This window comes from Kwoniella dendrophila, chromosome 5, assembly GCF_036810415.1.
Source record: "Kwoniella dendrophila CBS 6074 chromosome 5, complete sequence".
Lineage (NCBI taxonomy): Eukaryota > Fungi > Basidiomycota > Tremellomycetes > Tremellales > Cryptococcaceae > Kwoniella > Kwoniella dendrophila.
The window spans coordinates 1625324-1648347 of NC_089480.1; the positions used below are offsets into that span (position 1 = coordinate 1625324).

The 23024-nt window shown below is 38.8% G+C and overlaps 8 protein-coding genes across 8 annotated transcripts; 5 read left to right on the forward strand and 3 right to left on the reverse strand.

Moving 5' to 3' along the window:
• Positions 1-188: 188 nt before the first annotated feature.
• On the forward strand, positions 189-2994 carry L201_004433 (uncharacterized protein; the record flags this gene model as incomplete). Its single annotated transcript, XM_066220175.1, has 3 exons — positions 189-762; positions 848-1813; positions 1871-2994. The coding sequence occupies 3 exons, from the start codon at positions 189-191 to the stop codon at positions 2992-2994; spliced, it is 2664 nt and encodes an 887-aa protein (XP_066076272.1).
• A 465-nt stretch (positions 2995-3459) lies between these two features.
• On the reverse strand, positions 3460-4614 carry L201_004434 (uncharacterized protein; the record flags this gene model as incomplete). The annotated part of the gene is made up of 5 exons (XM_066220176.1): positions 3460-3723; positions 3839-4150; positions 4233-4367; positions 4435-4460; positions 4536-4614. The coding sequence occupies 5 exons, from the start codon at positions 4612-4614 to the stop codon at positions 3460-3462; spliced, it is 816 nt and encodes a 271-aa protein (XP_066076273.1).
• A 553-nt stretch (positions 4615-5167) lies between these two features.
• L201_004435 (40S ribosomal protein S3) lies at positions 5168-6318 on the forward strand (the record flags this gene model as incomplete). The annotated part of the gene is made up of 4 exons (XM_066220177.1): positions 5168-5247; positions 5499-5774; positions 5837-6121; positions 6192-6318. 4 exons carry the CDS (start codon positions 5168-5170, stop codon positions 6316-6318), a joined length of 768 nt encoding a protein of 255 aa, XP_066076274.1.
• Positions 6319-6769: 451 nt separating this feature from the next.
• On the reverse strand, positions 6770-8324 carry L201_004436 (mRNA surveillance protein pelota; the record flags this gene model as incomplete). Its single annotated transcript, XM_066220178.1, has 5 exons — positions 6770-7016; positions 7103-7219; positions 7294-8093; positions 8154-8219; positions 8286-8324. 5 exons carry the CDS (start codon positions 8322-8324, stop codon positions 6770-6772), a joined length of 1269 nt encoding a protein of 422 aa, XP_066076275.1.
• An 862-nt stretch (positions 8325-9186) lies between these two features.
• On the forward strand, positions 9187-10684 carry L201_004437 (uncharacterized protein; the record flags this gene model as incomplete). The annotated part of the gene is made up of 9 exons (XM_066220179.1): positions 9187-9205; positions 9352-9464; positions 9541-9633; positions 9711-9791; positions 9853-9977; positions 10046-10142; positions 10223-10364; positions 10442-10580; positions 10639-10684. 9 exons carry the CDS (start codon positions 9187-9189, stop codon positions 10682-10684), a joined length of 855 nt encoding a protein of 284 aa, XP_066076276.1.
• Positions 10685-10983: 299 nt separating this feature from the next.
• Positions 10984-15392, reverse strand: L201_004438 (uncharacterized protein; the record flags this gene model as incomplete). The annotated part of the gene is made up of 4 exons (XM_066220180.1): positions 10984-13182; positions 13237-14435; positions 14491-15054; positions 15119-15392. The coding sequence occupies 4 exons, from the start codon at positions 15390-15392 to the stop codon at positions 10984-10986; spliced, it is 4236 nt and encodes a 1411-aa protein (XP_066076277.1).
• A 3139-nt stretch (positions 15393-18531) lies between these two features.
• L201_004439 (uncharacterized protein) lies at positions 18532-19507 on the forward strand (the record flags this gene model as incomplete). Its single annotated transcript, XM_066220181.1, has 2 exons — positions 18532-18618; positions 18728-19507. The coding sequence occupies 2 exons, from the start codon at positions 18532-18534 to the stop codon at positions 19505-19507; spliced, it is 867 nt and encodes a 288-aa protein (XP_066076278.1).
• An 879-nt stretch (positions 19508-20386) lies between these two features.
• L201_004440 (uncharacterized protein) lies at positions 20387-22721 on the forward strand (the record flags this gene model as incomplete). Its single annotated transcript, XM_066220182.1, has 9 exons — positions 20387-20605; positions 20686-20760; positions 20832-20933; positions 21046-21118; positions 21217-21795; positions 21863-21967; positions 22028-22386; positions 22463-22544; positions 22615-22721. The coding sequence occupies 9 exons, from the start codon at positions 20387-20389 to the stop codon at positions 22719-22721; spliced, it is 1701 nt and encodes a 566-aa protein (XP_066076279.1).
• Positions 22722-23024: the final 303 nt, after the last annotated feature.

Below are 23024 nucleotides of genomic sequence, written 5' to 3' on the forward strand. Positions count from 1 at the left end.
GACTATCAGTAATATGCATATGATGACAATGACACGTCATATAAACAACCCCCGACCCGGTTATGAGAACAACATGAGAGAATACAGTAATTCATGTAATAAAACTCGTTTCTTCCTTTCTACTTTAAATAATTAGCCTTTCGATATATCATTATCCCACAGAAGTCGTGTGTAAGATTATATCAAAGATGAGATATAAAAGAGGAAGAAGATCATCAACACATTCATCATCAACTGGGGCACAATCACCAGAAAAAGGAGAAGAAGAAGAAACAACGCAACCACAAGAAACACAATTTATTTCACAAAGTGATGATGCAGATAATCTATGGGAAGTTTCAGAAATTTTAGATGAAAGAGGAGCAAGAGCAACAGGAGATTATCTAGTACAATGGAAAGGTTTTGATCCAGAAACTGGAAAACCATGGGAACCTTCATGGACAAAAAAAGAAGGTTGTACACCAAATTTAATTAGAGATTGGAAGATCAAAAAAGCAAATCTTGATATAAACTCACGTACAAAATCAAGATCAAATTCTGTAACACCGAAAGAAGAAAAAGATGACCATAGCACAAGTAGGAGTAGTAGTAGAAAAATTAAAAGAAGAAGAGTTGAAATTGATATTGATAATGAAGATTATGATGATGTTGATGATCATCATACCAAATATATCGATGACGATGACGATGACGAAGAAGATGAATCATATCAAAATACATCGAATAGAAGAAGGAGAGGTAGAGTTTCAGTTGAAGTGCCTAGTGAGTACACTCCGTATTACATATCGAACGTATGTCACGTTGAGAAAGCTGATGTGATTTTTACCTATTTTTATCAAATCTACAGCTCGATTAAGGAGGCTCAGAACATCCTCTTCACCAGTCAAAACAAACAAAGATCGTGCTACTGTTAGATTTAAACGCTCGCGGACAAGAGGAACCTCAATATCTTCCAGTGTGGATGACAATCCTGCGTCTAGTCCAATCAGATCAACAAGAAGTAGTAGAAGTCAAAGAAGCAAACCGAGAGATTTGGCTCAAACCCCTTCACCCGAACCTGAAGACATCACTACGACGCAAGAATCAGTACCTGAGACTAGATCAACTCAAATGAAAAAGATCATTGATTTGAGCACTACATCACCATCCAACAGTCAATCAAACAGTACTGGAAATGGGAATGGCGCTACGCCTGGTCCAGGACCATCAACAACCGCTAATCGTTCCAACAGACAACCTTCGTCATCTCCCCCTCCCGTTCCACTTCCAAAGAAAAGGTTAGGGCCAATACCTGTCCAATCTCCTTCGGTCTTCAAACCTTTCTTTCAAGACGACAATAATCAACCAAGTCAAAATTCAGCAACATCCGAAAACGATTCCGTTCCAGTAAAGTCCTCATCATTGGACAGAGATCCTATTAGACAATTCTCTTCTCCACCTAGATCACCCGAAAGAAAGACTACAGGAATCAAGAACTCAAACAGTACGAAGGCAGATACGAAAAATCGCTCTCCTAAATCAGCAAGCCCATTTGCTGAACAAGCAAAGAAGGTTAAAGGTGGTTCAGCTGCTCAGGGATCTAATAGGATAGAACGAAACGGTGAAGAGGGTGAACGTCTCATAGAAGATGAGGATGAGGATGAAGACAATGACAACGCGAAGGATGCCCTTGAGGAGGAGCTTGAGGGTAACATGGACTCTCAAGAAAACAATGTGGAAGACGAAGATCTAGATATATTGAATTCGGATAACGATGTTGATCAAGATGGGAATAATGATGCTCCGTCGCAAGATATTTTAGAAAACCATGATGGTAAGTGTAAAAGATTGCTCAATCGGACGGCGTAAAAGTGCTAAGTTCATTGTACAGCGAGTGATAACGAATTCCCCGAAGCACCAGCCGATTTGACGCAATCACAAACGACGGACAGTACCCCTTCTCAACCTCATCCCGATACTCTCGCTTTGGCAGAAAGCAAAACACGTATTTCCGATCTGGAAGCTAAATTATTGGCTATGGAAGAAAGTCGTCAGCGGATCTCCGAACTCGAAGCTCAGCTGCACGAAGCTTTAGCACCCAAAGAACATCCAGATTCAGTGGCTCTTGTCGAAGCTCGAACTAGGGTAACTGAACTTGAAGATAAACTCGAAAAACTGGAGAATCGACCATCTGAGGCCATTCCTAAAATTGCATCATCGACCGCGGAACCAGATACCGCATCTGACAATGAACGAATAAAACAACTCGAAGAGGAAAACCGTAAGCTGAAAAAGAGTAAGAAGACTACATTGGAAGAGAACAATTTTTTACGTGCACAATACTCTGAAGCATCTAATAAAGCAGTTGAAGAAGTCAATAAAGTCAATAGTCTAGAAAAGCAAATCAAAGTGTTGAAATCACAATTATCCAATGGATTAAAACAAAAGCAATTACATTTCCAAAATATATCTAAAATAACCCTAGATGAAAACATTAAATTGAAAGGACAAAACAAAATTTTATTAGATCAAGCTAGATTAACTGGTGATGCAATTAGGAAAAAAGCAGCAACTTTTGATAAAATGAAAAGAGAATATGATGAAATTATAGCCAATGCAACGGATAAAAATCAAGAGATTGTTCAATTGAAGCAGAGAGTTGAAAACCTTTCAGAAAGAAATGAAGATTTAGTTGATCAATTGGAAACTATCAGAGCTGTTCAAATGGGTGTAATACCTTCTGATGATGACGATGGTGATAAGGATTCCGAAGATGAATCTTCAGACTCTTCAGCCTCTCAAGATGAATTGATGTCAAGAGCTAAAAATAGATCAAATAGAAAGTCGAGATCTACATCAAATAATCGAGATGTTTTTCAAAATGATAATAACACAGCTCAGTTGACTCAAAGTAATATACCTTCATCAGCTTATCAATGTTCTTGGAGAGATGGTGAGAAAGATTGTAAAGTAGTATGTGAGACTGTCGAGGTGAGTATACAGATAGATCCTTAACATAGATCAATTGTGCGTTGTCTGACCGGTATCCTTTCATCTTCGATCTTAGCAATTGACTGAACATGGTATCGATCATCATCGACAACAGATATAGTTGAATCAAATTATGCTATGAGAAAACCTTTCATGCAAAGTTACATGCAATCATAAATCGTATACTATAATCACTGTATTGCATTGTGTACATATCGTATTGTGTCTCATCTATCTATGTAACCTACATGTTTCTCTTTCCGAAGTAGTGTCATTTTGATGTACTGTACATATGTAACTAGACATTCGGCAGTTCAAGCTATAATCCGCAAGATAGTCTTTATCGCGTCTATATTTGGCTCCACAACTTGTAGGTACAGATGGATTAGCACATTATACTTTCATATTATTATCATCATCGTCATTATTACCGAAATCAATGCTATATTATTTATTCTAATCTAGGATACATTCTAATCTATGGATTGTTTAATCCCAAGAGAAATCTTCATCTTCTTCATTACTTTTCCCTTTCCCTTTTCCCTTTCCTACTCCTCCTCCTACCACATTCCTATCACCTTCTTCCAAAGATGCCCTTGTAGCTTCTTCAGCTCTGGCTATTTCTATCTCATCTTCTTGAGTATTTGGATGTGCTATTATAGTTGCTTTACCTCGGAATGTTAATGGTAAGGTATGATATGTTGATGATTTTAGATGTGCAGCGTAGGAATACAGTAGAATTATAAAGTAGATCTAATAAAAATGAAATTCAGCTATGAGTTAATCATATATAGATTATGATATTAAATTGTTCATATATCTATCTATCCATCAATCAAAATAGCACCGAAAAATAACTTTTACTCACTTTCAATAACCAACCAATAATTAAAGTCCAACCTGCGAAAACTTTTTCTCTTTCCCAAATTTCACCTGCTAAAGCACTTCTTAATTCATCTAAAGCTTCAGTTGAAGTTCCACTATTGGAAGGTTGTGTAATTTCATTTCTTGATAAAGCTAAATTAATTAAATCTTGTTGTGCTTGTGAATTTGAAATTCTTTTACCATCATGTGGTATATTATACCAATAATTTAAATAAAATAAATAATGAAATATAGTTAATACTAAATGATCAAGAGAGTACAAGTGACTTAAGAATAATGTTGATTTAGCTGATTCCTATTATAGCCATGATCAGATGGAATATTAGTATATATCTTAACATGAACATGTGCTCGTTATTGAAACACAAAGTACTCACTGATTTAACTACCTTTAATCCCCATAGGAATGCAAATAAAGTCGCCGTCGAATAAGCATAGAACAGAAGTTGGACAAATGAACCTCCAATGAATATCGTTATGAGTCCATATAATCCAGCTACTTTATTTATCAACTATTAAAGACAAGTTGTTATAAGCTTGTATACTTTGGATAAAACGAGTCCAAGTATTGAAGCTTACACCGAAAAGAAGTATGATTTCAGCACCTGTGTTATTAGATAGATTAAAGCACTATCAGTTACATGCGGTATAACAGGTATTTTGAGCTGAAACCAACGTACCAAGCTTGATATCCAATAATCCCAAAAAAGAAGAAAATATAGGTGTGGAACCTCCGGGCCACTTGAAAGTGAGTTTCATCTAGGCTATATGTATATTGGTGAGATGTGAATCACGTTCATAAGTTGAAAGCGAGTATTGTAGTTATAGCTGAAATGTTAGATGTTCGCAGTCTATCAATACGGTAATGATAAATGACCTTTCAAGCATGTCAATTTCACCTGTAGCTGTAGCCTGAATATTAATGGCATAAACGTCAAAACGTAACGATCAAACATCAAAACACGCGACTGATCAAAAGAGGTAGTAACGATAAATGAGCCTGATAATCACAACAAAGACAAGTGAAACTGATTCCGTCACACTGCTGAGCCACACAATAATTCCGATTACACAGTTCAAACTCCGAGAAGAAACTCAAGTCTTTTTTGACAAGATCGAGGGATTTTTTGAATGCAACGGTTGTACAGTGAGTGTCGTTGACTATTCACTCTCCATTCACTCGTTTTGCATTTGCCTCTGCTTTGGTGCTTTGCTTGCTTGCTCACTACCCCATACACTCTTTTCATCATCTTTAACTGCTTTAACTTCGAGTTAGGCTTTTACCTTTTCTTCATCCCTCAAAAACATCAAAATGGCTTCATCTCAACAAATCTCAAAAAAGAGAAAGTTCGTCGCTGACGGTGTCTTCCAAGCTGAGCTCAACGAGTTCTTGTGAGTATGGTTTTTGACTTTTATCAATGAGACAGTATGGATCGGGAATAGATTTTCGACAAGGTGGATATTGTATGGAACACAGTAGTATTGGATAATGGAAGAAGCAGGATGTGTCGTTGTTATTGTATGCTGACTGGATTCACATCTCATTCTTTCATCTAATCACCTTCGATCGATCTCGACATCACATTACACCAATAATCATATATTCATTGCCGAACAACCAATCCTAAATTCACTATAAATAGCACTCGAGAACTCGCTGAAGAGGGTTACTCAGGATGTGAAGTCAGAGTTACTCACGCCAGAACTGAAATTATCATCAGAGCCACTCACACTCAAGATGTTTTAGGTGAAAAAGGTAGAAGAATTAGAGAATTAAAAGCTTTAGTTGAAAAAAGATTCAAATTCCCAGAAAACTCTTTAGAATTATACGCTGAAAAAGTTCAATTCAGAGGTCTTTCTGCCGTTGCTCAAGCTGAATCTTTAAGATACAAATTACTCGGTGGTCTTGCCATGAGAAGGTAAGTTGATGTACATATCTAATAGCTTGGTGATAATCGCTAATCCTTCTACCCTTTTACAGAGCCTGTTACGGTGTCCTCAGATTCGTTATGGAATCAGGTGCTAAAGGTTGTGAAGTTGTTGTATCTGGTAAACTTAGAGCTGCCAGAGCTAAATCAATGAAATTCACCGATGGTTTCATGGTTCACTCTGGTCAACCTGCCGCCGATTACATTGATTACGCCGTCAGACACGTCTTATTGAGACAAGGTGTATTAGGTATCAAAGTTAAGATCATGAAACCATTCGACCCAGAAGGAAGACAAGGTCCATCCAAAAACTTACCTGATGTTATCAACATGGTTGAGTAAGTATCTTCTTTCATATCTCTAATTTTATACGTGACCAGATATTGACGATAATATCTCTCACTACAGACCAAAACCAGAAGGTTCAATCGAAATCAGATCAGAACACAAAGAACCTCAAGTTCAAGCTATCCCACCTCCTGCTCAAGCCCAACAACCTCAAGAAGCTCAACCAGCTGCTGAAGGTCAATACTAGATTTATTTAGTAAGGGAGTTAGGATGAGTTCTTGTATCTATATATAAAGGATTTATCGGGTTGCAGTACTTTTTTTATGGTTTATAACGTGATGCTATAGCATTTTCTACCATTTCCATTATTGCTATCTACGGGTAAAGCTTGCATTCGATCTTTTCTCCTTTCTTTGCCTGCGGTCATGTTTATCTAACTCCTCTCAGTGTGATAGTCAACGGATAGCCTATCAGTGAAGCAGCCGGTTTTGCATATGAAGAATTATGGGGAAATTATGGAAAGCCGCAACGATATTTCAAGTTTAGATCTCTTAAAAATTCGTTGTGAAGCTTTTTTATGATTTCGAAGACGGAGCAGAGTTTAACTTCAAGATTAGATCAATGCATATGCGAGTTTATCGATTATAATGTAGAATAGTTTGGCAACCGAGCCTATATAAACCTTCCTTTGAACGCTTCTATTCCTCATCCTCATTAGGCTCATTCCCATTCTTCTCCTTTTCTAACCTTTCTTTCTCTTCTCTCTCTTCCATTTCGACAACTTCGATGTCTAATGGATAAGTCAAAATAGCCGCTATTCCAGTTAACAAGTTTAGCTGTTGACCTGACTCGTGCATCGATGAGAAAATTAATGCTTCTCCTCCCCTGGCTCTAACCGCTTCCACCATCTCAACATAATGGTTTCGCTTGACTGGGTCGGAAGATCTAAAACAAACAAAGACAAATCGGCGTTAGATTGGATTGCAGTGCCTAAGTGATTGATTTTCGACTGAAACAAGAGAATAACTCACCTGAATAGATCATCTGATATCAATAATGTCCCTACGGCACCTCTATCAACGGCTAATGCGACATGTTCAGGTCCATACCAAGCTCGAAGTTCATCTGTGGCAAGCATTTTATGGAATCTGGAGCACAGGGTGAGAGTTAGCACTACAGCCGAGTTATTTGAATCTGAATACAACGATGCGATTCCACTCACTTGTCTAACCCCACACCTTCTCTGGCAAATTTAGCACCTGACAACATTTTAGCTACTTCTGGTGCTCTTAAAGCTTCAACTAAACCATGTACATGTGAAGTATTTGAATGAACTTTAATCCATTTTGATCTTGATTGTAATAAAGGTTTATTCGAAGTTAAATTAGCTTGTTGGAAAATATAATCATATAAAGTATCTTTTGTAAAACCTGGTGAAGCAATTACGATAGCTTTTAAATCTTGAAATGGAATTAATCTTAATATAGATTCATAAACAGTTTTTAAATAATTTTCTAAAGCTTTTTCATGTGATGAAGTGCCACCTTTTCTTTTTCTTGGTATTGAACAATCAATTCTTTGTTTAACTATTGTCATATGTTCAGATAATAAACATAAAGTTGCATTACCTTCATTTCCACAAACAATTGCACCAATTTCTGCACCTCTACCTTCTTGTGTTGATTCTTGAATTCTTTCTAATGCAATTGAATCCCATCCAGTTAATTTTGATAATCTAAAATCTCTGTTAGCTTCTAAATCTAATGTATGATAAGAACCTAATTTAACAAATTCATTTTCTTCAATTACTTTCCCACTAATTTGTAATGATGCTGTAGGTTCTGAATTATTTTTTGATAATCCACTTCCATTACTTTGTGTTGATGATGATGATGCAGCTGAACTAAATGTTGTCTTTGTAACTTCTAAAGTTAAATTAGTTTTAACTCGATATGAATCGGATGATCCTGTTGATGAAACTGTCTGTACTCTTCGAACAGCTAAAGCTCTGACGTGGTCTCCCTATTATGTTTGTATCAGGGTATGGGCAATCCAAACGAAGGATGTAAACATCTCACTCACCTCCGATATCAGATTATATACATGCCACATATCTTCATCATCTTCTGGACGAAGGGTCACATAACCCTAGAATCGGAGCATCAGGTTCATTTACTACATTCGACAGTCTAATCCAGATAAAAGATAACGTACAGATCCATCCTTTTCAATATGTTTGTTTATCAACTTCATGTTGAATTCTAAACTTCGTTTTTTTTCCTTTGTGATTTATCCAAAATTGTTCTCGCCGATTGTGGTTGTACTTGACTGAATAGTCTCTTGAAGTATAAGAGCAGTTAGAGAATAGTCGGAGATCACTGGCCTTACTCGATAGACAGATATATGTTATGTATACAAAAATATGTTGGATTGTCTATACCGTTTAGTAAGGAGAATGGAAGGAAGTCTTGAGAAATTATGGAAATCTCTCTAAACCGTACGATGATGATGACATTCTCCATTTTCTAGTTGGCCTTACAACGGAACCTTTAGCTTTAATTTATATTTATATTTCAGGACCTTCTGCGACACGCGGTTTACACGTGCTTGTTGATTCTCTCTTTGAATCTTCGTTATCGCCTATTCCCCCTTCTAACAACGGGCTCATACTAATCACCTGCTCGATATGCATTTAGCCGTTGCATGCTCGCCAGCTTGAGACGCTTGGCACCTTGTCAAATGCATATAGATGTAAGGGGAAGTAGGTTGAAGGTTGTATAACTAGCTCTGCGTATACATTTGGTAAGGGGAATTTTCTGGAGTATGGAAGCAATCGAGATGTGGTGTCCATCAGGAACGAGATGTGGGATGATATATATCGGTTATGTCTCCAGTTATGAGGTAATCATTCACCGGGTACAGACACAGTTAATTATTGCCTGCATGACGTGCGTATGGGTGATCACCACTAACTGCAAGCAACCTGCTTCTCACACTTGGTCAACTATAGCAACTTCATATGGGTCTTTCTTTCAGTTTCTTTGTAACTAAGCAGATAACAAGTCTACCTCTTAGACGGAAACCACACCTATAACGAACAAGTAGCCAATCCATCATGTCCTCTGAAAAAATCAGTAAGTTTGCCTAAATCTCTTCTTCAGAATGCGCCTCCTTGGGATAGCAGTCACACTTGAAGCTTCCATATTGGATGTGCTCACGGCCAGAGGGTAGTATGCGGGAGCCAGTAATGATTAACACGACTGTCGATTCATCATCATAGCCCTCTACGAATTTGCCGGGTCATGTTGGGCAAATGCACCAAAGATTGCATTATCTGAAACTGGATTCAAAAAGGATAAAGATGTTGAATGGGTTTCAATCAATCTTGCTGAAGTGAGTTCTTATTACTGGTCTAGGTATATGCTATGATTCAGAATAAATAACAGTGAATGTCTTTACAATGGATTAGGGTAAAAACTTTGAGCCTGAGTATCTTAAAATCAACCCAGCTGGTACAGTACCTACTTTAATCGCCAAAGGAGAAAAATACCAAGATTCAATTGTGAGTGCAAATATTATCAGTTAAAGAAAGAAGGTGGCTGATATACATCTCTGACATCTTTCTATTTGGATTGATAGTCTGCCGTTAGTCAAATTGTCAAGCTTGCTCCTCATCCACCCAGAGTTGATGCCCACACCAGTACAAGTATAATTGAAGAGGTAAGTTGCTCAAGTTTTAACCTGCTCAAGATTTTGTTACTAACGATGACTGCCTCGTCAGATTCACGCTTCAGCTCATGATCCAAATGCAACATTACTTTTCGCAATCAATGATGAAGATAGAAAAGCCAAAGTAAACGGATTACCTAAAGGATTTTTGGAAGGTAGACAAAAAGCTTTGGATAAGTAAGTGTATTTGGTCTTGTGGAATAACTCAAACGCCAAGCTAATAAGCTACTCAATTTGATTACTAGACTCGCTGAGAACCCTCCAGCCGAATTTAAAGATTTCCTCACCAAGAAGAAAGCTGATAATCAACAATTATTAAATTTCTATATTACTGAACCTGATGTAAGTGAATTTGTGATCCTTGGTTTGTCATGTGGGTGTTAGATAGCCGAATTGCGTTTAATCTATGATGCTGTTTATAGGAAGCAACAAAACAAGCTCATTATTCACAAGGTAAAAATCTTTGGAAATCTGTCGGAATCGCATTAAGAGGTGTTGTAACTCAAGCTTTACAAAAGAATGGTGGACCTTTTGCAGGTGGTGAGGAACCTTCTGAAATTGATTGTAAGTTTTGATCCCGCCCTCTCTTTCTGTATATATACGTATGTGTGCTAAACTTTGCAATTTACTCATTTTACTAGATCACATTATTACTTGGCTTTCAAGAACAATCACCAATACAGGTGTCGAACCTGGATCTCCAGCTTCAGTAGCTATTCCAAAATTACAAGAATACACAGGTGGTCATAATATTGATCCTGTAGTTGGTAAATACTGGGAGTATGTCAAAGCATTTCCTTCATCACATATTGCATAATTCTGACTTTGCTTTTCGTAGTGCCTGGATCGCCAGACCCAGTTTCAAGGATAACGGTATCCATTAATCAGCCAAGGAGTGTCTCTTGTGCTTTGAACAAGAGGGCAATCAATAACAAGCAAAGCAGAGGTTATTCTCAAACAGATGATGTTCTTTCATGCCGTATTGTGAAAATATGCATTCATAACCGAACGTAAATTATATATGATGTGATGGAAAAACTATGATGATGAAGTCTCTATGCTAATAAGATACGATAAAGAAGCAAAATATTGTGAGAGTTGTCCGTTTAAAATGATTATATGTGTTTAAGTTCCCACTTCATCCTCATCGTTTGATTCCTTTTAATACTCCTACCTTACATCCTTAACCACGTCTAATCTCCCCACTTAACCTTCTAGGATCTCTAGCTGGTCTTCCTGGTGATAGAGCAGTATTGTTATTTGATGTTGAGCTATCGGCACTTAATCTATTTTGTGCTGTTGGCGAAGAGATGGGTACAAAAGCACTTGGTGGATATCCAGTATGATTATCATTCGAACTAATGTTAGATGACATTATAGGTGTTTGTGAGATTATAGAAGATGAGTCTTCTTGTTTTGGTGAAGATTTATTCGAAATATTAAATTTAGGTGGTCTTATAACTCTAAATCCTTTTGATCCATTTTCTCCATTTCCATTTGATGATGATGATCCAGAAGGTAAATTACTATTTATACTTCCAGGTGTAACATTTTGTGATATCGTATGACCACTTAAACTACCTGTTGTATTCGTTCCTAAATTTGGACTTGGGTGAACTGAATTTACTATATGCGGTTGTTCGTAGCCATTATTATTATTGTTTCTACTGATGGATTGTGGTTGCGGTGTAGGTAAAGGTTGATTGATTCTTTTGACTTTAAACGTGGAGCTTGGTTGTGCATAATTTGAAGAAGATGAATTAACTGAACTGGGTGAATTCATAGGTGATAAACCTGGTCTTTTAACAACGAAAGCTTTTTTACCATTTGGTGATGTCGAAGAGGGAGCTTCAACACCAGCGAATAATGCACCAGATTCAGCAGCTAAAGCGGCTTTTCTAGCTTTATTTTCGTCTCTAGCTTGTGATGCAATTTCTTCGTCTAGCTGTGATATTTTTTTCTTTTTACCGAACAATTTAAATCCACCTGTTGGTGTGGTTTTTGGACTAGTGGGATCATTCAATTCAGGACTTAAAGGTACATCTTCAAATGGTAATGGTTCTCTAAACCCTTCAGTTCCAGGTAAATGTGATTTCCTGCGCTGTTTATCTTGAGATTTTGATTTACGTTTCGACGGTCCAGGTTCATCATCTGATATTTCATCTTGGTCGGATTCATCAGATTGCGATTTACCCTTGGAATTTGATTTTGTAAACCATCCTCCTGACGATTTATTCTTTTTATGCTTCTTCACTGTAGATGATGAGTATTGACTATCAGGTGACGGATCATTCTTTAAATCGTTCAATGATCTTCGTTTTGGTATAGCTAATGCAGGTGGTTTCAATCCAACGTTGTTGGGTCTCATACCTTGTGGCGGAGCTGTAGATGGTGGTTGGCGAGATGGACCAGATGTGGCATTGGGAGAATATCTTGGAGCGTGAGGAGGAGCCGAGCTGGAGGGTGACCCTAATGGAGTAGCTAATTCGATCACAGCTGTAGACGATTGTTGTCTGTTGTGAGGCGGTGACATTGGTCTTTGTGAGATTTGAGCCACTCTGATTTGAGGTGTGCTTTGTCCAGAATAAGCGCTAAGAGCGGAGTTTCTTCTTGGCTCATTGCCAAGTGCCGGTGGAGATGCAGGTCCAGCTAAAACTTCATAAGGATTCTGGAAATCTGCTCTTCCACCTCTAACGACTGAGAAACTCCTTTGAGGTGTCGAACCGTTCTGAGGGGTGATGATGGGTTGTTGTCCATATATATCTCTGACTGGTGAACCAGCAGAAGGAACGTATGCGCCGGGAGGAGCGTAGCCTGGATTGGTCTGTCTGATAGGAGATGGCCTCCAAGCATCCATGATGGCATCGCCGTGTCCTTCAGCTGACCTTGATTCTGAACTTAATCTTTCAGGTTCTGGTGGAGGCGGGCCTAAAGGTGGCGCATAACCGGGGAAATAACTTCCATTGGAGTTCTGCATGGGTATAGCAGGATAACCCGGTGTTAGGAATGGTGTTGAAACTTCTGATCCCGGCACAGGTGCTCTGGGTACACCTTGTGAGTGTCTGTCGAGCATCATTTGGGTAGTCAAAGATCCAGCTGCTGAGACGTTTCTTTGAAGTTGTTTGGAACCTTTCTTTCGTCGTTTTCTAGCGGCAGCTTTTCCACCTCTGACTCCGTTAAGACAGTCAAGGTCCATAATTGCAGCGAAGATTCCTCCATCCAAAGGTGAAGTTGATTCATCAAAATGTACGCCCCCAATCAATCGAACAGTTCCTTCGATGATCTTGGTGATTAGCATGAGAAGGAAGAAGATGAATGTTATGGCTTGAAGGATGAAGACAGCATACGCCATCCAGTCATTGGTCGGGGTGTTTAAGTTGATCTACAAAATGTCAAGATTTAGATATTGCAGGACAAGCAATCAGGTGCCACTTACAGGTGGACTCAGCAGCATGACCAATACAGCTGAACAAAGTCTCAACATCCCTAGGAAGGCATTTGAAGCACCCATACTGGCACCTTCACCCCAAGGATACCAAACACCGGGAACGATCAACATCGCTAGTTCCACTATAATCACTATGATCGCTTGGGCTATACCACTTTTCTGTCCTGCTCCAACCACTATACCTATCACTAAACTTGCTGTGAGAGGCACTACCCTGTACATCTGCTTCTCCTCCACATATATGTTATACATCGGCCCAAGAGAAAGCAGAGTTCTAGTCGCGTCGTATAATTTACCGCTTGGAGTTTTGGATATTTTATAGAGGATGAAAGCTGGTATGATTACTGAGATGAAAGCGAAAGCAAAAGCTGCAAAAACTCTTGAAACGATACTTGCTCTGCTACCCAGGGTGAGCTGATATATTGAGAAAGCAGTTATGGGTAGGTGAAAAAGAAGTATCAACCTGATAAGATTACCGTATAAAGCGGCGGAATGGAAAGCACCTGCTTCACCTCTAAATCTGAACCTAAACCACAGTCTTCTTAGAGGGGAAGGCGAGTTGGTTTTAGCATGTTGAGCTAATGATGCTCTTGTGGGTAAAGAATTTGGCTCATCAGACCATAATCCTGGACTTCTTGGATCATATGCTTCTTTGCCTCCATAGCTTCCCCTCGGACTACTCCCTAAACTTGCTCTTTTCGGTCCGGGACTACCGTGGGATTTTGCGGACGATGAATCACTTGAAAGATATTCGGAAAGACCGTGCAAAAACCATATAACAAAACTGATTGTCATTATCGCAGCTGCAATGAGTAAGAAAATAGCTAAACAGGTACCGAACAGATCTTGCGGACGTAAGCCAACAGCTGTCGCGAAAGATTCCATGCCATGAGCAGAGTTATGGTTGTTGAAGAGAAGATTGGATGTTGATGGATTGAGATAGAGTGGGTACTGAGCATCACTCATTTGTGTCGCAAAGGATGACGAGGGTGTATAGTTGGTGGGATACGTGTTGACACGTTTGTTCATGGCATCGGAGCCTTGAATAAGAGTCGTGTTCCAGACTAAATCTGCCCAAGCACCTCGAGCGAAGATGGGGTAAGCAAATTCAGGCCAGTTGACGGCTATCATTCCCAGCATGGTGCAGAACTGAATATGGAATATGATATCCTTCAAGGTTGGTGTCGCTGGTTGGGTTTAGCCATTAGCAAACCGTAACGATAAAGTATGTAGACGACTTACCAAACCTCAACAAACCACCACTGACAGACAGTCTTTCTCCAGATAAACCACTAATAATCATTGTACCCCATTTTCTCAATCTTAGATCTTTCTTCGATGGACCACCATTCGTGTTATTCATTCCCGCCATTTTCAATGCTGAAGACTCTTTTTGATTGTACTCTGCCATACCACTGCCTACGATCCAACCAGTGAGAAATCTTGCGCTCCAGCTAACGAGCCAAAAACCAATTGCTAAAGAGACTGGTAACCACAAGAAGAACTTATAATACCATCCTTTTCTATTATATGGAGAAACTTTGATATCGATACAAGCTAAGTTTGCTGCTTCCAGAGTGGTATCAACGATTCTAATTTCAGTCTGTAACGTTGTCAAAGCATATGAGTTATATAATGGTATTGTAACATTGATCGCAAAATTCCCTGCTGGTACAGGACAATATGTTGTATTATATGGATAATATGGTTGAGGTAATGGATCAGATGGAAATACAGAATTGCACAACCATGATGTTGATTGATAGACATTCCATGTGGCTGCTTTTGTGTTGGTGAATAATGTTGCTAAATGGTTGTGGTCCGATGATTAGATAATCCTTCAACGAACGAATGACAAAACGGAACTTACCCAATTTATTCGTATCGTTATCATATCCCGATACCTCAGATCCTACCACACCTATCAGATCCATCCGTAATACCTTATGTCCATCTCCTGCTAGTCCTAGTTGTTTCGCTTCAACCGCCGAAACGATTTCCGCATATACGTTCGTGATGTTCATTCGATTCTGGCCGGCCGCTACAGGTGAATAAGACGACAGACATGATGAGAAGGATGGTTGAAGAGGTGTAGCAAGGGTGGCCGTAGCTATTATAAGGAGTGTGACTAGATGTTTCAACATTTTCACTTGACACTGAATATGTCGTTGAATAATGGTTTAACTTGATCAGCATAATTCACAATTTACAAGTGAAGCTTATGAATTCTTCGACTCACCTTTTTTTAAAAATACAACAATAAGATTTTGTTGAGAAGATACGTCCCAGCGATCTTTTCTAGTTTTTGAGATTGAGGTCAAAGGATCTAGACTGAACCGTTTGCTTTCAAAGATCGATTACCCAAGCTCAAGCTATGGCCATTTAACGTTTTTTGAAGTAATTGATAAAGGCACGCATTACCAAATTTTATCACCTTGACAGTTCTCTTGCTTCAGTTGCCGATTTAAGCCAAGAGCTTAAGAGCATACCAGATGCAAGTCTGAGCAATGATCTGGCTATACGTCGATGATCTTGAAATTTGAAGCAAAAGCAGAGTGAGAAAATTACAGAGTACGAAAAGGGGGATACGAAACGAGTGAGAGAAAGGTACGAATAGGAAAATCAAAACGATTAAATTAACGAAGAAAGATAGGTTAAACGCGTGGAATCGGCGTGGTTGGAAACATATGCTTAAGGGTTAAGCCCTGTACGTTATGAATGCGTCATACAGAGTAATCTATATGAGGATATACTTGGGTTGTCGACTTGATGCGAATAGCAACCCACCGTGCCATCAGCATATAGTCAAAGCTTGTCCATCCGAGAAAGGCTCTGAGAGCATCAAAGAGATGATGGCGATCATCAACGCAGAACAAAAGGAAGGGGTTCATGTTGACTCGATGCGATGAAAGGGATTGTTATGATCATTGCAAGGGGTTGAATGATCTTGACGCGGTTGTATTCTGTACGCATAGTTGTTCCGCATAACGTGTAACATCGAAAAAAAAAAAATGTAGCAAGTTGGACAATCAAGTATGAAATGAAACAAGTCTGTCTGTATGTCTTGTTCTAAAAGCGAACACTGCAAGAAACATCTGCTCATGTTCAGGAGAACATCAGAAGATCTGTCGCAACGGACAAATTTAGAAATAATACCAGTTCCCATAATTGTAAAACAACCTTCTTCCATTATGTTGCTTACGTATGATGATTCTACTATACGGATGACCAAGAAAACGCCACAAACCCGATTGAAGTCAAGATGGGTTATTCACCTTTTCCGTGTTATTTATAACTCTTTTGAGTGTGTTGGTCTAAGCGACAGACGGTATACCTTACGACCGTAAAGAGGACCTTTTGAATTCCTATGACTCCCAATCCGAGAAAACGGAGATCCGCATTTTGTGTTAATATCGTAATATCCTTTAGCGTAGATCTGTCGGCAGGATTCCAGCTATTTATATAAGTTGTATTGTCGCCATACAATTTGAAGGAATAATGATGTCAGAAAGCCTTAGTCTCTTATAAAAACGTTTAGCGTCGAATCTGTGATGAATAGACAATCCCCATTTTGGAACGGAGTTACCGGAGATGTTGATCTCGCTTCACGCGATCTCTCTCACAAGTGTTTTGCGCTGTAAAAGCGTTGTTTCTACCCTTCTTAGCAGAGATCACTGGCCGTAGTCATCTTAGACAAGCAGGTCTAATTAGCAGGTTGTGTTTGATTCTCTCACATCGGTGAGATTCCGTCAGCTAAGCTGGCATTCTGAGCGTAACGAATAAATTAACCGTCTTACCCACCGTTCAAAAAAGAGTTAAAAATCTCCATTTAAGCGGGATTTACCCCGCTGAGGAATTGTAATTGCCGCTTCGAACCTTTTTGGAAACCCCTAAAACCCTGAACTTCTCGCCTTTGATACCATACAGATGAAGAATTCGGACCGTATCAACAAGTATAGCATCTCGGTCCGCTGTGATGGATCTTGTTGCTTGGTGAGGGCCCCCGGAATACCATCAACCCTTTTTCCCTCTTTTCGCCACTTTGTTGCTACGTTAAAAAGGAGGCTAGCGGTACTACTGGAATCATATTCAATTTAGCGTAATGGTAAAAGGCAGGAAAAGAGAGCTCTCTCGGGGAACCATGGAACAGACCAATGTTAGATGAAACTATTGATAGGACTATCGGCCTCCAAGGTGGGTCAAATCATTTTTTCTTTGCCTTCTTTATCCGGTGAAAATGGAACCGGAACCGTACATCCACCATAATAATTCATACCAAAACGTGCTTCCTTTTATCTTCAAAATGTTGGTGGACCAAAACCACTGGGTGGATCTGGTGGATCTCTTCTTTCCGGCGCGGAGGATGGAATAAAGTGCAATGATAAGCTGGTATTAAACCTTATACTGTAAATTCTCTTATTAGCATTTGTGTATAAGACGGCAGAGCCGGTATGACTTTTTTAGAAATATACCGATAAGACCATAAGTTATTTTTCTTGTTGGTGTGCTATCGCGAACATGTCGGGAGTTTTAGAGGGACCCACAATTGTACCAGAATGGGGTAAAGGGTATTTGCTTTTGTTGAAAGATTCAATATGCATCAAATTTGTTTGTTGTTGTTATTATCATTGTTGCACTTTCATTTTATCTTTATATATATCGTTTGAAAAGCAAACACCTTGACTTCAACTTTTAGCATTTACGTACTCCCTTTTGAGCCTAAAAGCATTATCAAGAAGCCACCATCGTCACATCGCTTGATATCTCCTAAACTCTACAGACTATCTTAGTACGAAAAAGTTCCCCACAACCCGCATAGGGACTCCGACTATCATCGGCCTAATATTAGAAAAAAAAAATCATCACATCATAAAAGATCACCCAGCAAGAGGAAATCAGATCGCACAAGAAAGAGAACTTTTCACCCTATTGCTTTTTATCGCTCCAAATCACATCACTTCAACGTCCTCTATCACACCTTATCTCTTTACCGGTCCTCATTCAACCGATCGACTATCCTAAACAGACGATCTCATCTATTCAATAACCCTTAGTTGGAAACCTTATCTACAGTTTACCGCTTATTACCTTTCATAAAGATAACCTATCACCACCACAATATTCAGAAATAATTCGAGCTAGTAGATAGACCGATTAATCCGTTATCCGTTCCGCATCATTTTAATAGAATAAATATCTATTCATTCAGCTTCACAAATTGTTTTTGTCCATTATCCTCACAATAGCAAACAGACCCCCTTCAATCCTTTAGAATCAATTGTTATGACTACTGTTACAGCAACGATGGATGATTTAATAGCTTCACTTGGAGGTTCTATGCATGTAAATCCTGATCTCAAGGCACTACAGGTTAGTACTATTTCTTCTCTTTTTCTCACGCTTTCTGGACTATCCTCGATTATCTATATTCGCTTCGTAATCTCGTCTCTGTGCTAATCGTATCGTTCGACGTACATAGGAATACTTGGCACAGAATATGGTTAGACCTACATTACCTATGCATGCATCAACTAATGTAGCATTTAGACCAATACCACCATCACGATCAACTTCTTCATCTAGAAAACCAATGTCATTACCTTCTTCGTATCATGCTTCTTATTCAGAAAACGCAATGATGAATCAAGCTTTCCCTTCACCAATGTCACAAAATTCTTTTAGTACTTTCCAGGAAGATGATTTATCTGGATCGTTGATGATGAATATAACTACTCCTACATTGACATCAAGACCTGGTGGACCATTACGCAGAACATCCTCCTACGGATTTGGTACTGCTTCATCATCATTACAGATACCTCAATCTCACTCACATAATCAATATCAAACTCCATCATCACCTCAGACGACTTATTCAAACTTTGATTCAGATGCTTTCGCTCCCTTATACGAACAGCAACAGTATCATCAGTCGCAAACAAATCCCGATCCATGGGCCAAGATACGTTCACAAGCTCCTAACGCTTTCTCACAATACAACGCTGGGCAAAATCACTTAGTGACTGGTCCTTCACAATCCTCACCTTTCAACTCATTCCGTCCACCTCAAGGTTTCGGTTTACAGCATCAGCAGACAAGATCTCCCAGCCCCAATACTGAGGATGATGATGAGATGGATGAAGATTCTATTGATGCTGATATGGATGAGGACGATGAGGAAGAAGACCGAGTTGAAAAAGCCATAATGAATGATCAATACGAAGAAGATATGTGGAACAGGGGTAGAATGAAGTTCTAAATGAATTGTGTCTGAAAGACAGACAAGTGGAGTTGAAGCACTTTGATGTAATTAGAAAAATAACAGATAGTAGGAAAAAAAAAGGACGATCACGATTTAACGAACAAACAAAATTGTAAAAATACTGCAGGTTGTTACATAGACTCAGATACATACAGTATTATATACTAGTTTTCAATGCGGAATGTTGTAGACGCACCAGATAAGATACCGAACACTTCGTTGTACAAAGTTGTAAAATTATAGAATATACCTTTCAATAGCATTATCATCATGAATATTTACCTATCACGTACATATACACTAACAATCGCCATGAGAGGCAATTCGAGGCGGTTATACGTTACAGCCTTGCATTCATTTCCCTTGTATCGATCATTTCGCCCAATCTATGCGAAAAGTCCAATATACCCATCCTGTATAGCAAGAGTTTGATGCTTAAAGCCATTGGGCTTATTCCATTCAAAATTCTCAAAAGTGCGGCACTTGACCAAAACTGAGCGGTTTTGAGCTCTACTTACGTACTTGGACAATCACAGTGGCGTTGAGGCATAAATTGTGAAATGGCTCATACGTGTGAACTTCAAGTATAATTGGTTATAATATTTTATTTGATCAGTCAACAAACGTGATCAACTTAAGCTAAACATGCTAGCTTATCGAGAAAATTAGTATCATTCAGTTCTGTGACAACCATTCACGGAAAATTGGTATCATGGATTGTATGTTATAAAAATACAGCATCAGGGGATTATTACATTACATAAGGTTTGTTTGTTCTTGAATTGCGAGATTGGACGTTTAATACCTTCGAATTATTAGTCTATCTAAAGACGGTATATTTGTGAGGAGATAACGCCTCCCCAACAGGAAACGACAATGACCGGCGATCATCCAAACCATAGTATTATGCCTGAACTTGCTATTAACGGTATGAATAATCTTGGGACTGAACAAGACAGTGGTAAAGATGTTAAACTCGATCAAAGCATTCCAGCTCAATCTCACACCAATCAGCATCACACTTCTATTGCTCCCGATGTCTCGCCAAAAGAAATCAGAACATATAATTTGGCTTTCTCAGCGACTTGTTTAGGTGTAAGTTCTCTTTGCAGTCTTATGGTCCGATCTATTCCCCCAAGCTCGAGCAGCTGATCATCCGCACTGGATCATGATAGATTGGTACTGTATTCGGCTCAGCAAGTACATACATGACTTATCAAATTCAACAAATCGCTTATCTCACTGTTGGAGTAAGTCATCTCATATGTCTTACGTGCTTATGAACGCCTCACGTTAATCGTTGGGCACGCTTGACTTTTAGCACAACCCTGGTATGCCACCTGGATCAGGATGTTTATCACTTGAACTCCCATGTCGTGTACCATTCGGCCCTCATGATGTCAACTTGACTAGTCTATTTTTGGTAAGTCATTCCATGTCTTCCAAAAGTACCTGTATCATTTCGTGGTGGCAAATGATCTTTGCATAATTTGACTGATTCGAGTGTCCTTGTTTTCCAACTTCATGCTCTGTAGTTTCTCAATGCAATCATATTCGGTGTCAGTGGAGCTTTGACTTTACTGATCTGCGGGTGGGGTGATTACCTTCGTAAGCGACTTTATCCTTCCTTTCAAAAATTCAGAACGAAAGGTGTCGCATCTCGCGAGATTTGCCCTCACACTGACGGCTTCTCTGTAATCACCTAGCTTTCAAACGTGAACAGTACATATCGTTCACTGTATTATATGGAGTTCTCGCTTTACCTGTGGCAGGGCTTACAACATATACGAAAAGTAATTATACAGCTTTGATCGGGTTGTATACGTCTTTTGGTATTATTGGATTTATGGCAGGTGCATGGCAAAATATTTTTGTTCCTTATACAATGCACATTGCTGCACCTGTATCAAAAGTACATGAACAAGAGAATCAACAAGACCAAACTGACTTAGAATTTGGTCAGAATTCACATACAATTCCCACAACCGAAGAATTGGATGAAGAAGAAAGTAGACAATTGAGAAGTTTAAGAGAAAAAGAAGGAGTAAAAATAAGTGCATCAGGTAATAACGCATTGAATATCGGAATGACAATCTTCTATTTAATTACAATTGGTTTATCATATGCCAATGCTCAAAGCTCTTTATATGCTGGTTTATACATGTCAACAGCAGCAGGTGGAATCTGTATATCATTAGCTTTATCAGCGTGGAGATTTTTACCAGATCCCAAACAAACAAAATCATCAGAAGGTGCTTCTTGGCTGTATATACCTCTCAGAACGTGTGAGCGAATACCTACATTGTGTATACTATTGACGAGTCTTGCTAATAGTGTTCAACTCAATTCTAGTCCTAGATTTGTGGCAAGGAATGTGGAAATATCCCGAAGCCTTTAAATTCCTATTAGCTTGGACAATCTATAACGACTCGTTGTTCGCTTTTTCAGCTGTTACTGGTTAGTACGGTCTTGATACAAAAACAAGTAACCTACTTACCAGTTTTCATGGGGTTATAGGTAATTTATTCAACTTGATAATCAGACCATCCTTAGTTGAGTTCACATGTTATTCTTTAGCTGGAACAGCAACTTCAATTATTGGATCGACTGCATTTTATATATTGTTTCCAAGACTAAAATATACTTTACGACAATGGGCAATAGTATTTTATTCAATACCAACAATAGTTTGTTTATGGTGTATGTTCGGTTTGAATTCCAACTCACCGATTGGATTTAAAGATAGAGTGGAATTTTATATAGGTCAGATTTTAATTAATTTATCAACAGCAATTTTGAATTGTTTATTTAGGGTGCTGTTTTCAGAATTATTTCCAAATGGATCTGAAATCAAATATTTCGGTTTTCAACTTGTCGTAAGTCAACTCTTCAATCTTTATCGCCGCCACGATAAGAAATCAGTCTACTAATCCTGTTGATGCATATAACTAGCTATCCCTTGGTACAGTTTGGATACCTCAAGTAGTGGATGGTCCAATTGTAGACAAAACTAATAATCAGAGATTACCTTCAAGTAATTATCATCTTGAGATATCACGTTTTTTTCGACAATTCGATACTGACCCGTAAATAATTTATTTTAGTCGTGGCCTTCATCTTCTTCTTGGTAGCCGTATTCTTAACCTGGTGGACTGATGACAAAAAGGGAATCAAGACCGCTTTAGTGGCTAGTAGAGCATGTCAAAAATGATGAATTGAAAGGCGATTTCAAATATTATTCAAGGGAGTTTGGAGTGTTTTTCCAAGAACATGATATTAAGATAAACTCTGTTCTTCAACAGCGTATACCGTTTGTTGTGCACCATTCAGTCGTTTTCATGGACGAGCGCATTTGTTGTGACTGATTGACTTCTTCAGGTAGATAAATTTAATCGAGATTGCATTCGCATTTCAAGTGCCCATCCTTTAACATGATTGTTGTTCTTGATAAATGACTCACTGTCATGCTGATAATGTCCACGGAGCTTATCTTTTCCATCTCGATACTACCATC